The 16162-nt window shown below is 35.2% G+C and overlaps 1 protein-coding gene across 3 annotated transcripts in view; it reads left to right on the top strand.

Annotated features, from left to right (window-relative positions):
• Rab27a (RAB27A, member RAS oncogene family) overlaps positions 1-16162 on the top strand; it is a 76802-nt gene that overhangs the window by 43516 nt on the left and 17124 nt on the right. For all 3 annotated transcript variants that reach the window (XM_026413410.2, XM_026413413.2, XM_026413412.2), the window contains exons 2-4: positions 1124-1298; positions 9967-10052; positions 11409-11512. In XM_026413410.2, the coding sequence (XP_026269195.1) occupies positions 1146-1298; positions 9967-10052; positions 11409-11512 (343 nt within the window). In that variant the 5' untranslated portion in view covers positions 1124-1145. The remainder of the gene's footprint in view (positions 1-1123; positions 1299-9966; positions 10053-11408; positions 11513-16162) is intronic.

Raw genomic sequence — 16162 nt, 5'->3', positions numbered from 1 at the left:
ATAAAAAACAAATAATGCAAAACGATGATGGTAAAGGACCCAAAATAACCATGGTTAGGTATTGCTGGTGCAAACAAAATTTTCTTCTTTAAGTTGAACTTTTATTTTAGTCAGTATTGAGAAACTGAATTTTCAGCAGTTTTTGTTAGACTATCAGGTGTAGGTGTAGGTAAATAAGCCCTTAGCTACAGACCTGTGGTATCTGAGTACTAATAGCCACAATATGAAACTCAGTAAGCAGTAATTTTCCAAGAATTCTGATTTAGTAAATAGTATATGTTAATAAGGCATAAAGGATCCACAAGTCAAATTTTACTTATGAATTAGCAATGTCTTTGAAGGAACTTTAATAACATGTAAAAATGAATAGGATAAATGAAATTGCTTAGTTGTCAAAATAAAAAGAAAAGCTAGTGATCTAGCACTAGAAAACTGAAAAAGAGGGAGAATTGAAACCACTTGCACTCTAAGTATTTCTATGATACCTTAAAACATTGTCCTTCCTCCTTTCTCTTATCAGTTTTTATTATATTTTCTTATTACTGATTATCATTCTCATTGGTAGTATAATATGTATGTTAAATGAAAACTAAACTGTTATTTACTATTTCAGCAGCGTCTCATTTAGTGAACTATTAGGTCCTCAGGGAAAGTGAACACTATGTAACCCTCTCTTCACTGAATGCCTAGATACATAGGTTTTATATAGAAGACTTGTTGAACTGAATATTTTTTAAAAAATATTTTTTAGTTGCTAATGGAGTTTTTGCTTTATTTTTTTATTTATATGTGGTGCTGAGGATTGAACCCAGGGCCTCACACATGCCAGGCAAGTGCTCTACCACTGAGCCACAACCCCAGTCCCTGTTGAACTGAATATTAAGTGGCCACTTTGTTAATGGATAACTTAATGTTTTCTAATAGACTTTAATAAATATTCATTTGGGCTGGGGATGTGGCTCAAGTGGTAGCGCGCTCGCCTGGCATGCGTGCGGCCCGGGTTCGATCCTCAGCACCATATACAAACAAAGATGTTGTGTCTGCCAAAAACTGAAAAATAAATATTAAAAAATTCCCTCTCTTAAAAAAAATAAATAAATATTCATTTGTTTATATTTTTCAGGTGAATCACTGAGTGCTTCATTATGTCTGATGGAGATTATGATTACCTCATCAAGTTTTTAGCTTTGGGAGACTCTGGAGTAGGGAAGACCAGTGTACTTTACCAGTACACAGATGGTAAATTTAATTCCAAATTTATCACGACAGTGGGCATCGATTTTAGGGAAAAGAGAGTGGTAAGTCCTATATTCTTCTGTATAAAAATATAATCTCTGAGTAAAAATTTGCCTGTTCAGTTTCCTTCATAAGAATTAGGAGGACAAAGGTCAGGATCTAAAATTAAAGGGTGCCTATGAAAGTGTGTTACACTTAATCCAGGCAACAGGATTGAAAAGGCTCTGCTGAAGGATACATAGAAAACAAGCAGACAAAGTAAAAATGAGCAGTTTTTTTCTTTTTTCTTTTTTTCAAATTCTCCCTTGGTTCTCTTTTGGCCTGTATCTTCCCTGGAAAACTCCACAAAGTTTTTTGTCTACCTTTGGAAACCCTGCCAACCGCTCTGCCCGCTTACCCCTGTTTTGCAGGTGTATCTTACACCTTTGGTAACTTATCATTTTAAATGGCATTTATCTTAATTAAAGCCTCAGCAATTCCATGTGGCACATTTAAGGGATGGAACATATCTCTATGACCAGGAGGGTGAGATTAGAGTAGAAGTGGGAAAGGCTAGTGGTGAACAGGATGTTCTGCCCAATGATGAGGGGAGAGGTTTAATATATATATATATATATATATATATATATATATATATACACATTTGTGTATACATATGCACATATACATATATGTATATAATAAGCAAAATTCATATATATGTGTGTATGTATGTATGTGTATATATATATATATATATATTTTGTTAGAATACCGGGTGTAGGTGTAGGTAAATGAGCCCTTAGCTACAGACTTGTGGTATCTATACCTGGCATTCTAACAAAATAAATAAATAAATAATAAATATGTGTGTGTATATATATATATATATATATGTGTGTGTGTGTGTGTGTGTGTGTGTGTGTGTGTGTGTGTGTGTGAAAATATATATATATATTTAGAGGATCATAGGACTAAAAGTTATTTTAGGGGTGGAAGGGCAGGTAGGAGGTCACTGTGTCATAGTTCCAGAGTAGGGAAGATGGCCATGGACTACATTTCTTGCTGAAAAAAATCCAGTTACCATGAATAAGATCAAGTTATCAGGAAGTTAATGACAAGAGCCCTTCCATGGAACATGTTCTGTACAAGGAGCTACATGGTCCCTGACCTCCAGGACAGAGCATTCATTTCCTTTTACCCACTGTAACTCTTTTTCTTTGTAACTAGAAAGACTTAAAGACCCACTGGTTAAGAATAGGATCCTAATTTGATTTTTAGTGTTGATATATAATTAATTTCACATTTTACAGGCTCTGCATCTGCAGATTCAGCCAAGCCCAGCTTGGTACTGTGTAGTTCAGCCTGCAGTGATCATGTCTCTGCTACACATGAACAGACTTTTTTCTTGTCATTATTGTCTCAATAATACAGCATAGCAATTGAATTTCATAGCATTAATGTTGTATTGGGTATTATAAATAATCTAGAGATGATTTATGTATTTGGGACAATATGTGTGGGTTCTGTGTAGATACTACACCATTTTATATGATAGACTGAGCATTTGTGGCTTTTGGTATTTTTGAGGGTCCTGGAAACCAATGCCTGCAGATATCAAGGCACGACTGTATATGTATGTGAAAAGTTTTGATAATTAAACTTTTTAATTAAATTTTTTAAACTTTGTTTAAAAAACAGATTTGTTGATATGTAAAGCATAGTGAGCAAAATTCATGTATTTGAAGTGTAGATTTCAATATTTTTAAGCATATTCAGAGCTATATACCATCATAACTATTTAAATTTAGAAATCCCATACCTGTGAGTACTCTTTCCCCATTCCTTCTGCCCACTGGCCACTATGTATCTCTTTGGATTTGCATATTCTGGATGTATTAAATAACAGAGTCATGTAATATGTGGGCCTTTATATCTGGAGTTCTACACTTAGCACATAATATTTTCAAGGTTTGTTCTTGTGTGTGTCAGGACCTCATTCCATTTTATGTCTGCATAGTATTCCATTGACCTATTGATGGACATTTTAGTTGTATCTCTTTAGCTGTTATGTATAATGCTTCTATTAACATTAATATTCAATGTTTTTCAGGTGGGTATATGTTTTAAATTCTCTTGGAAATATGCCTACAGGTAGAGTTTTGGGCTATATGATAACTCTATGTTTAATCTTAGGGATGTCTATATTCTTTCAAAGGTTCTACACCATTTTGTATTCTTTTTTTTTTTTTTTTTAAAGAGAGTGAGAGAGGGGAGAGGGAGGGAGGGAGGGAGAGAGAGAGAGAGAGAGAGAGAGAGAGAGAGAGAGAGAGAGAGAGAATGAATTTTAATATTTATTTTTTAGTTTTTGGCAGACACAACATCTTTGTTTGTATGTGGTGCTGAGGATCGAACCCGGGCCGCACGCATGCCAGGCGAGCGCGCTACTGAGCCACATCCCCAGCCCCCCATTTTGTATTCTTAACAACCAGTATCTGAGGGTTCCAGTTCCACCGCATTCTCACCAACACTGGTTATATTTCTATTTGGTTCTAATAATTCTTATCAGCATTATATGAATACATAACATATATGATTATTTCTATGTTGTGCATTATAAATATGTTTATAAATATCAATTATAAGTAGAAAAAGAATAAAAGCTAAAACATTTCTAAGGAGGAAATTTATAGTTTAAAATACATATATTGATAAAAAATATCTCATCAGTAATTTAACCTTCTACCTTAAGAAACCAGAAACAAAGGAGTAAGCTAAGCCAAAAGCAAGCAGGGTGGAATGAATAATAAAGATTAGCGTGGAGCTGGATGAAGCAATGGAGCAGTCCTATAATCACAGCAACTAGGGAGGCTGGGTCAGGAGGGTCACGAGATCAAAGCTGACCTCAGCAATTTAGTGAGGCCCCAGGTAACTTTGTGAGATCTGTCTCAAAATAAAAAGGGCTGGGGATGTGGCTCTGTGGTTAAGCAGTTAAGCGCCCATGGGTTCAGTCCCTGTGACCGAAAAAGAAACAAAAGAAAAAGATTACAGTGGAAATAAATAAATGATCTTTTTCTTGAAAAGATCAGCTAAATTCCTAAAATAAGAAATGAAAGGACAACTCTACCAATTTTATATAAATAAAAAGCTTGTGAAGAAATATTATAAACAACAGTATGCCAACAAATTAGATAATATAGAAGAAATGGAGAAATTTCTACACACAAATAGCTGAAACCAACTTAAGTATCTTAAGTAGACGTGTAACCAATAATGTGATTGAATTACAGTTTCCCACAAAGAAATTGTCCAGGCTCAAACATGTTCACTGATGAATTTTATCAAATGCTTCAAGAGGAAGCAGTCCTTGCCAAACTCTTCTAAAATATAAAAAAAGGTGGAAACCTTCACAACTCATTTCATGAGGCCAATATTGCCCTGACTCCAAAATCAAAAAGACATTCTGAGGGTGGGGAAAAAACTACAGAATGAAGTCCCTTCTGAATATACACAGCAAAATACTAGCAAACACAGTCCAGTAACATTTAAAAAGGATTAAATATCATGACTAAGTGGAATTTATCACAAGAATGGTAAGGTTGGTTTGCCACATAAAAATCAATTAATGTAATACACTATATTAAGAGAATAAATAAATAAAACCACATGGTCATTTCAGCAGACATAGGATAAGTATACAATACCATTTCGTGATAAAAGTACGCATCAAATCAGGAATTAAAGGAATGTTTTCAACCTGATAAAGGCCTCCTATGGCTTTTAGTATATACTTGGTGAATATCTGAATGCAAGGATGTCCTCTCTCATCACTTCTATTCACCATTTATTGGAGGTTCTTGCTCAGGAAGTTAGTCAAGAAAAAGAAAACATATCCAATTGGAAAGGAAAAAATAAAATAGCAAATAACACGATCTTGTATATAGAAATCCTGAGGAACAAATGTATACAAACACACACAAAAAGACTATTAGAACTACTAAACAAGTTCTCATGCAGTATTAAAGATTAGTTGACATAAATTATATTTTCTATGTATTTCACATGAACAATTTGAAAATGAAATTTAAAAACCAATTTACAATAGCATCTAAAAATTCAAATATTTAAGAATAAGTTTAAAACAGAAGTGCAAAATGAATACTACGAAAGCTTCAAAATATTGTTGAAAGAAATTTTAAAAGATCAAAATGATGGGAAAAATTCCATGTTCATGGATCAGAAGACTTTATGTTGTGCAGACGGCAATATTCTTCAAATTGATCCATAAATTTAGTTCAATCCCTATCAGAATCCCAGCTGGCTTCTTTATAGAAATTGCAAAGCTAATTCTAAAATTTGAATGGAATTGCCAGATATCCAAAACAATCTTGAAAAAGAATTGAATTGAAGTACTCATACTCCCCAATTTCAAGACTTCCTATAGAGCTACAGTAATTAAAATAGAATGGTATTAGCAGTAGGTTAGAGATATAGATGAATACAGTAGAATTGAGAGTATAGAAATAAACTTTTACATTTATAACCAATTAATTTTTACCTAGGCTATCAAGACCATTCAAGTGGGAAGAGAATAATCTTTTAAACAAATGATGTTGCTATAACTGAGTAGTCACATGCAAAAGAGTGACTGTGAACCCCTGCTTTCACCATATACACAGTTAACTCAGAGTGGATTAGGGACCTAAATGTAAGAGCTAAATCCATTTTACTTATAAATTTGTTATAACACACACAGAGACACACATACACCACACACACACACACACAGCTTTAAGCCCCAGTTGACTCCTTCACTGACCTTTAATTTATTTTTTATTCAATAAGTTTTTGATGCTGTGTTTTTATTTTCATTCATCTCAAAGTATTTTATAATATCCCTCATAGTTCTTCTTTGATTACTTGCTTATTTAAGAGAGGGCAGTTTAATTTCTACATATTTGCAAAATTTGCTATATTATTGATATCTAATTCTATTCCATTGTGGTTGGAGAACACACTTTGTATAATTTCAGTCGTTTTGAGTTTATTGAGACTTGTTTTATGGCCTAACATATGGTCCGTCTGTCCTTGAGAATGTTTCATGTGTATCTGAAAAGAAAGTTTATTTTTCTGTTGTTGGGTGGGTCAAATGGTTTATAGCTGTCTGTTATATCTAGTTGACTTACAGTGTTATTCAAGTATTCTATTTCCTCATTGACTTTCCTAATTATTCTAGGATTAAAAATGCAGTATTGAAGTATTTAAGTATTATTGTTCAGTTGCCTGTTTTTCTCATTCCTTTATCTTCTTGATGGGTTGAGCCTTATATCATTATTAAATATCCTTCTTTATCTCTAATAACAATTTTGGTTCTAACATCTCTTCTGTCTGAAATTATTATTGTCACTCCAGCTCTCTTTTGCCTACTGTTTGCTGCCATATTTTTTTTACCCAGCCTTTTACTTATAACCGTGTTGTGTTATGGAATGCAAAGTGTGTTTCTTATAGTAGTATATAACTGGGTAATTGTAAAATCTGTTCTGTCAATCTCTGCCACTTATTTTGAGCTTTTAATCCATTTGCACTGAATGTAATTACTGATAAAGTAGAATTTATGTTTGCCATTTTGCTGCTTGTTTTCTATGTTTTAAGTCTTCTTGTTTTTTTTTTTTTAGAGAGAGAGAGAGAGAGAGAATTTTTTTTCAGTTTTTGGTGGACACAACATCTTTATTTTATTTTTTATGTGGTGCTGAGGATCGAACCCAGCGCCCCACACATGCCAGGCGAGCGGCTTACCACTTGAGCCACATCCCCAGCCCGAGTCTTCTTTTTGCCTCTCTATTTCTCTATGACTCCTTATTTTGTGTTCAGTAGATATTGACTAGTGTACCATTTTAATTTCCTTTTCATATTTTTACTCTATATTGTTATTTTCTCTTTAATTCCTCTGGGTATTACAGTTGTCATCGTAATTTTTAACGATTTCGTTTTTATGACTATTAAGGTATCTTCAATACTATACAGATCTTTGATCTTATTTAGTTTCACTTTCTCTCCTGCTTTTTGCTGTTGTCATGCAAATTACCTTTATACACTGCATGCCCATCAACACAGATTCAGAATTAATGTCAAATACAGTTGTATTTTAATCAGATGGAAGAGTTACAAACAAAAATATATTTGCAGTTTCTGTCATAATTACTTATGTAATTACCTTTACTGGTATTCTTTATTTCTTTTTATGGATTTGAATTACTATCCACTGTCTTCCTAGCTCAGTCTCAAGAACTGTCTTTAGTATTTTTCTTGTAGGGCATTTTCTATTTTGTTTGAAAAGTCTTGATTTCTCCTTTAGTTTTAGAGGATTAGCTGTACAGGATATAGAATTCTTGGTTGGATAGGTTTTTTTTTTTTTTTTTTGGCACTTTAAAAGCCACAGTTTTCTGAGATGCTTTTTATTTTTCTTCATTCTGTTTTTCTGTTCTTAGACTGGATAATCTTAATCGACCTATATTTAAATTTATTGATTATTGTTTTGTTAGTTCACATCTGCTGTTGAGCCCTTCTCATGAACTTTGCATTTCAGTAATTGTTCCTTCCTTCCTTCCTTCATTCTCCCTCCCTTTCTCTTTCTCTTTCTCCCCATTCATCTTTCCTTCCTCCTTCCTCGTTTTTTTCCTCTTTGTTTCTTTCTCCCCTACCTCTTTTTTCAGTGCTAGGGAACAAACCTAGGGCTTTGTGCATGCTAGGCAGGTGCTCTACCAATGAGCTACATCCCAGCCCCAGTAATTACATTTTCAACTCCAGAATTTCTATTTACTTCTGTTTTTATATCATTCTCTTTATTGCTATTTTCTTAAAAGTCATTGTTCTAATACTCTTTTTTTTTTTCATTCTTTAGGCATGGTTTCCTTTAGTTCTTTGAACTTATTTCAAATGGCTGATTTAAAGTCTTTGTCTTTGACAACTGAGCTTCCTGAGGAACACTTTTGACTGGCTATTTTTCCCCTGTGTATGAGTTATACTTTCCTGTTTCTGTGTTTGTCTTATAATTTTGTCAAAAACTGGACATTTTTTAAAATAGTATGATGTGGCAATTCTAGAAATCAGCCTCCCATTCCCTCTTGGATTTTTTTTTACTGTTCATGTATTCTCTGACTTATGCTTTACTTCCTCCTTGAGAAGAACCTCAAGGTCAGTCAGAGGTAAGAGATTAGGACCTTTTTAGGTCTTTCCTGGGCATCTGTTCAGTCTTGCACACAATTGGCCTTGCAAGTTCCAAGCAATATTTGGGAGATTTAAAAAAAAATCTCCCTGTGAAAATCTCCTTTTCTTTTTTATTTTTTCTTTTTCTTTTTTTTTTTTAGTTTTTGGCGGACACAACATCTTTGTTTGTATGTGGTACTGAGGATTGAACCCGGGCCGCATGCATGCCAGGCGAGCGCGCTACCACTTGAGCCACATCCCCAGCCCTCTTTTTTCTTTTTAACATGTTTTTGATTAGACTTTTGTTGCCTCAACTGATAATGCTACCCCTGTGTGTTATAATTACTGCTGATTGTTTTTAAGAACGACTATAGAGATATAGCTCTAATTATTGAGTAATTTTCTGAGTGTGGTCTGATGGAGACAAGACTTAGGGATGGAACTTTTTTGGAAGCTTCCAGAAAATTCTCTGAAGATGGGGCTTGTAGGGAGCTCCAAACCTGTTCTACCTCCCTTATCTATGGGCTCACTGCTGGGCTAAGGGTTTCCACAGCTACTGTAATTGTGCCTTTGTTGGTGTTTTTTTTTTTTTTTAATTTCTTTTTTTTTTTTTAGTTGTATATGGACACAATACCTTTATTTATCTTTATGTGGTGCTGAGGATCGAACCCAGGGCCTCACACGTGCAAGACGAGCACTCTACCACTGAGCCACAACCCCAGCCTGCATTTGTTGGTTTTTAATGCAACTACAGAACTCAGATGAGTGGGATAGGAATAGGGCAAGTTAGAGCTCACTGTTTTTACCCACATTTGGCTATTTTTCATGAATAAGTGATTCTCCTAATGTTGCAAGCTATTGTTACTTTCCAGATTTTGTAAAAGTTGATTTTGACAATTTTTGCTACAATTTTTACCACTTTTATGGTGGAGCTTTGTGGAGGTCCTTTCCTTGATGTTCCAAAATGCTTCCTATAAAATTGTTTTAAGAACATTTTTAAAAGATTGGGACAGTGGGGGTCGGGGGGCTGGGGTGGTAGCTCACAGGTAGAACGCTTGCTTAGCATGTGTGAGGCACTGGGTTCAATTCTCAGTACCCCATATAAATAAATAAAATAAAGGACCATTGACAACTAAAATAAAAAAAAAACATGGGACAGACAAAAGCCATAGAAAGGCAATATTTCTTGAAACTAGTGATCTGAAGGAATTTTGGGGAAAGGTAAGTTGATTATTGCTTTATATAAATTTTTATATTATTTGCACATTTTATAACATATACATGTATTTTTTAACCTGGTAATTGGAGCTCTTTCTATTTGTATAATATACTTCTAAAGTTCGTAATGCATATATTTTAGTATAATTTATTGTGTTATCCAAATGCAATTATTTGATATAAAATGCCATCATGGTTATATTCTAGATGGGATTATCTTGAGAAGTTTAGATGCTTTGGGGATTTGTACTGAATAGAAAGGCAAGACAAGAAGAGTTCACTTATCTCAGAAGTTCTTTTGATTTCTCTTTTACTTTGCTGTTTTAGGTGTACAGAGCCAACGGGCCAGATGGAGCCATTGGCAGAGGCCAGAGAATTCATCTGCAGTTATGGGACACAGCTGGGCAGGAGAGGTATGCAGTCTTCAGTTATGTGCTCCTGACTGGAGGAAGGAGACAGCTACACTCTTGACATAGTGACCTGAGCAGGGAAAGCCAGCCAATTAGCTGATTTGCACCTGGATAAGATATGCTACCAAATTAGCTGTAAATTTATTAGTCTGAGATGATAATGGTGGCATTATTTTATGTACAAAGTTCAAAGGAAAAATGAATCCTTTTCAAATTGGACCTTCTTACTTGAGGACTTTTTCTTTCATTATTTTTTTTTTTTAGACTTGTATACTTTTCTTCATGTACTGTTGCTGTTACTCAACTATAAGAAAGTTACAGAGTTACATGCATTATTACCTAATGGTGGAAATCTAGTGGAAAATCTGGTTGGAATTAATTTGTATGGTCAGAGGTTACTTGACTAAAATAAACCACATGACATCTTGATCTAAGGTTGTTTTAGTTAGGTACAGCCTGTTTTATCTCACAGCCTCCTTGAATGATTTTATTTATTTATTTTTAACATTTTATCATGAAAAACTTCAAGCATGCACAAAAAGTAGAGAGGCTAGTACAGTGAACCCAGGTACCTGTTATTCAGTTTAAGCAGTTATCAAGTTGTGGCCAGTCTTATTTCATGTACGCCCATGAGCACTTCTTACTCCTTCCTCCCACGTTATTTGGAATCAAAGTCGAGATATTGTATTATTTCATTTGCAACTCTTTTGGTATGTATCTCTAAATAATGAATTCTTGTAAGCAATTGGTTAAAAATGTTTGAGAAAAACCTAACATTGCTGATTAGATGATGAATTTATACCAATGTTTCCTTCCCTGGAGCCTGCCTGTCAGTTACAGGCTTGTCGTATATATAATCAAGGTGAGAAGAAACTGTTAGAAGGAGAGAGAATAGATAGTGGGATAAAGTCTTGGAACAAGGCAGAGTACCAAGAAAGAGTAGGGAATATCATTCCCAACTTAAAGCAAAGAAATATTATCAGAGATAAGGGAATTAAAAGATCACGGAACACTTGGTAATGTCAAGTCAAGCTTTCACAGAAGGAAAACTTACCCAGCAAGCATTTTTGCTTTTGGCTTAATTAGCTAGTAATTATACAATAAATTCTTGGCTGAGATTGAGAGATCATGAGCTAGTTCTCCTTAACTCCGTCCAGCAGGCTAGGTTTTCAAATCACATGGACTGCTAACACATGAACTTATATAAGTGGTAAATGCTGGTCCTATGCACTTTTGGAATGGCATCATGAGATTTGTTATTGACGAGCTTTTGTAAAGAGGCTGAGGGCATTGCTAGCAGCTTGTATTTCAGGAATGGAGCTGTGGTTTAGATGACCAGTCTGTTTTTTATGATCCTAGGTTTCGTAGTTTGACAACAGCATTCTTCAGAGATGCTATGGGTTTTCTTCTACTTTTTGATCTGACGAATGAGCAAAGTTTCCTCAATGTCCGAAACTGGATAAGTAAGTTTTATTGTTTCCCTGCCTCTGCTGCCTGCACCTGGGAGTAGAATACCCGCTTATATCTACTTATATTGCAAATTCTTTTGGAGGAGCTTTTAGTGTAAATGCTGTTTAAAAGAACATGGTGTTTAGCTTAGGACCAAAGAAGACTAAAATACTCTGCTTTTACTAATTCTGATTTGTTAGATACTTCTGTGCTCCAGGTACAAAAGAGCATTTTAAATGTTATCACTTAATAAGTCTGTTGCACAGAGGAAATTCTTATCCCCATTTTACAGATGGGGAAGTAGTTAAATCTCTAAGCATCGCTTGTCTCTTGTGTGCTATCAATTCTTGTATTATCCCTGCATGTTAAGGATATATTACATAGATGTAGTTATCTGTTGAAGGCTTAATGGACCCTATCTCTATATCCTTTCTCTTCTTGGAAGCCCCTTCTCTGCTTTTGGGCTTAGAGCTTTTGCTAAGAGAACCTGACATGGAAAGTTCTAGAACTGCATTGGCAAAAGTCATCCCTTCATTTTGGGCCTTTATTTTGGATTTTTAAACAGATTTGAACCTCTGAAATGATTGGTTTATAGTAAAGACAAATCTCACTGTATGACCAAATAACAGCTTTCAAATGTACATTTTCTTTGATCATTTTAATAGAACCCTAGAGAATCTGTTAGAGAAGCCTGTGATGTTACATTCTGAACATCCAAATCTTTAAAACACTTACTTAAAAGTAATACTTAGGGCTGGGGTTATAGCTCAGTGGTAGAGCGCTTGCCTAGCATGTGTGAGGCACTGGGTTCAGTCCTCAGCACCACATAAAAATAAATAAATAAAAGTATTGTGTCCATCTACAACTAAAAAATATTTTTTAAAAAGTACTACTTAAGGGCCGGGGTTGTGGCTCAGTTGTACAACACTTGCCTAGCATGCGTGAGACACTGGGTTTGTTCCCCGGAACCACATAAAAAAATAAATAAATAAAGGTATTATGTCCATCTACAACTAAAAAATAAAAATTTTTTTTTAAAAAGTACTTCTTAAAAATTACTTTGCTTTCTTGGGTTATGAAAGGACATTGGTTATTTTTTGATAGTAAAAAATCTTATTTTAAAAATTAATCTTTAAGGGCTGGGGATGTGGCTCAAGCGGTAGAGCGCTGGCCTGGCATGTGTGCGGCCCAGGTTCGATCCTCAGCACCACATACAAACAAAGATGTTGTGTCTGCCAAAAACTAACTAACTAAATAAATAAATAATCTTTAACTAAATTTACTTAGCATGCTGTGCCCTTCAGAGCATTTTCACATATTTTGTATCTGATCCTCATCATCACCCAGCAAGGAAATTCTGGTAGGTGTGTCCTTATCCCAGGGTGAGAATTCTGAGTCTGAGACAGTAATATACTTATCCAAGGACAGGGAGCCTTTGAGGCTTTCTGTTAAGTAAGTTGATCACTAAGAATTTAATACTTTATAAATATGGATTTCCCAAATGTTGTTAGGCTTACTGGGCTTCGTTTTGCTAGATGCCTGGTTGACTCGCACACTTTGCTATTTCTCTCGGAGCTGAATGATGATGGCAGTTCCTAATCTCTCAGTCCTTATTTGTTATCCTCTCCTTCACATCATCAGAACAAGTTCTGGAGTTTTCTTTTTTAAAATTTTTTTTAGTTGTTGATAGACCTTTATTTACTTATACATGGTGCTGAGAACCGAATCCAGTGCCTCACACATGCCAGGCAAGTGCGCTACCGCTGAGCCCCAGCCCCAGCCCTGGGGTTTTCTAAAACGTTTAGTAAGGGCCACTAGAGATTGCTCATAGAATCATAGCATTGAAAGATAATGAACCCACATGTTTTTCACAGGTAGAAACTGAAATTGAGACATTAGACAAATCTTGCCCATCTTTTTAAAAATTATTTATTTATTCTGAATTGTTATATATGACAGCAGAATGCAATTAATTTCATATCACACATATAGAGCACACTTTTTCAAGTCACTGGTTGTTCATAAAGTATTTTCACACCATTTGTGTCTTCATACATGTATTTAGGGTAATGATGTCTAACTCATTCCACTGTCTTTCCTACCCATGTCCTTCTCTTCCTCTCCCTCCCCTTTGTCCTATCTAAAGTTCCTCCATTCCTCCCATGCCCCCCCCTCACATTGCCATTATGAGTCAGCATCCTCATATCAAAGAAAACATTCCAATTTTGTTTTTTTTGGGATTGGCTTACTTCACTTGGCATTATATTCTCTAACTCCATCCATTTACCTGCAAATGCCATGATTTTATTCTCTTTTAATGCTGACTAATATTCTATTATGTATATATGCCAAAGAAAACTTGCCCATCTTATTAGCTAGTTAGATAAAGAATAGCATTATGCAAAAGTATGAGTATGTGTGTTTGTATTTTGTTTTATTTTCTTTGGAAAGTAAAAAAAAAAAAAAAAATTCTTATTGTCCAGTTAGGTAAACTTAAACATATTAAAGATTTCCTATCTTTTCAATGGGAAGCATTCTCCTGCTTCACTCCCATATAAACAAAAAAGAATAATGTTGCGATGTCAGAGGTGGTAATATGAAATCTTAATTAGAAATGGAAATTTGTTAGTTATATGTTATTTTTCCTCTATTAACATTTTGAATATTAGAGAGATCATCCATTTCTTCTGCTTTTAAAAAAATTTTGGTCAAAATAATAGCTTAAATGTATGTATGCATATAGGTAGGTAGGTAGATAGCTTGTCAGCACAAAGGTAGAGAAGTAGCTATCCTGGGCCCTGGTTGGCCAGGGAGAGAAGTATGGCTCTGTACTCTCCCTTTGCTCCCCCAGAGCTGTCCCAGAGGTCTTTCTTCATCTGGTGAGAATCTCTCCATGCCCTTTTGGCGAGGGAGATGAGTCTAAGGGTGAGCCTGGATCAGTTTAGGAGACTGAACAATGAGCCAAGTCCTACCCAGATTGAAATCTGAATGGAATCAGGTAGTGTACTCACTCCCTGCTTTCCTGGAGTTCAGAGGTGTGAGCAGCATGACCAGATTTGTTCCTTACCCAGGGCCAGCTACTTTTGTAATGAGACTTTAAAAGAGCCTAAATTTCTGTAGCCTCCCACATAATGCTATAAGAGCCCCACAACATATATTTTTCATATTTTGCCCTCTTTTTTTATTTTGATTATCCCCTCTGACTGGAAAGCCTTCTCTACAACCACACCATTTAAAAAACCAATTAGAGTTATGCCTGTTCTTTAATATCTGGCAAAAATTAGCCTCTGCGAAATTCTCTGTGATCAATTTTATCAGAATCAATTTTACCCTTCCTCTTAATCCTTGTTCAAATCTTCACTGTTTGTAGGGTCCTTATCACATACCATCGCAGGTTGTAGCTATTTAGGTATATGCCTTTGTCTTTAGTGAGATTTTCTAAATAAGTTATTAATTTACTTTTTATTTAAGTGATTCACATGGTAGAAAAATAGTTAAAAAGAAAACATTACGTATAATTATACCTCCTAACATTTCTAAAATAAAGACTATTAACTATTGTTTATAGTAATATTTACATAGCTGTTGTAAATGCTTTAATTTATTTATTCTGGGGTTCTCAAATGTGAGTGTGTGTTGGAATCACCTGGAGGGTTTGTTAAAAATCAGATTCCCTTCATCTTTACCCACTGTTCCTGACTCCATAGATCAGGGGTAGGACCTGATAATTTGCATTCTAACAAGTTCTCAGGTGATGCTAAGGCTGCTGATCCACAGACCTTACCTGGAGAATCACTGAATTAACTCATTTAATCCTCACCTTACGAAATAAGTATTGTCATTATCACCATTTCTAGATAGGGAACTAAGGCAATCAAATAGCTTCCGCAGGGTCACATGGCTAGTAAAAGGAAGAGCCATTATTCAAGCCAAGGCAAATTAGTCCATTTGCATAGCCATTTGAGGTGTTAACAGAGCATAGAGCCTTTCTGGAGACCACAGAGGCTCCATGGTGGACATGACCATAGAGCAAGTCTTGAAGGAGAGTTGTGACTAGATATTCCCGAGTGGGACAATATGTGCAGTAGTCTGGAGGGAGGAAAAGATCCACTTTCCTGGAGACAGGCAAAACACAGTTTAGTTTTGCCTGTGTAGGTTTTATTGCCTCTGCTGTCCCTCGAGGGCAAAGGGCAGTATCTTGAAATTCCATGCAAAGTATCAGGCCTGTGTTCATTCTTAGGAAATGCCTGCTGACTTTCTCTTGATTATATCTATAATGGACACGACTTCATAATGAGGAACTAAACTATCAACCTTTTGGTTAACAGTGACAAAAAGTAAATTAGGCCATGAACTTTGAGATAGGCCTTATTGTGAAAGTCAGGGCTACTTTAATTTCTTTCTGTGATGTTAGAAGTAAGACTTTATCTTCCTTCTTTGGGAGATTAGACTATTTAATATAGTGAAGATCTTTTGTTTGATTCATTGCTTTTTAATAATTATGCCTCCTTACACGTTTTCAGGTGAAAAGAGAAAAAGTCTTGGGATAAGAATTGCAATCCCTTGGTTCTGGTGACAGAATCATTTACTGTTTATTCTGTGTCTTCTGTCTTTACTGAATCCTGTATCTTGTTTGTTTTAAATAGGTTGATTCTGCCTTATAA

Source organism: Urocitellus parryii, chromosome 6 (assembly GCF_045843805.1).
Source record: "Urocitellus parryii isolate mUroPar1 chromosome 6, mUroPar1.hap1, whole genome shotgun sequence".
In the NCBI taxonomy this organism is placed as follows: domain Eukaryota; kingdom Metazoa; phylum Chordata; class Mammalia; order Rodentia; family Sciuridae; genus Urocitellus; species Urocitellus parryii.
The sequence above is the reverse complement of the archived record's forward strand: the minus strand, read 5'-3'. Positions and strand labels throughout refer to the sequence as shown.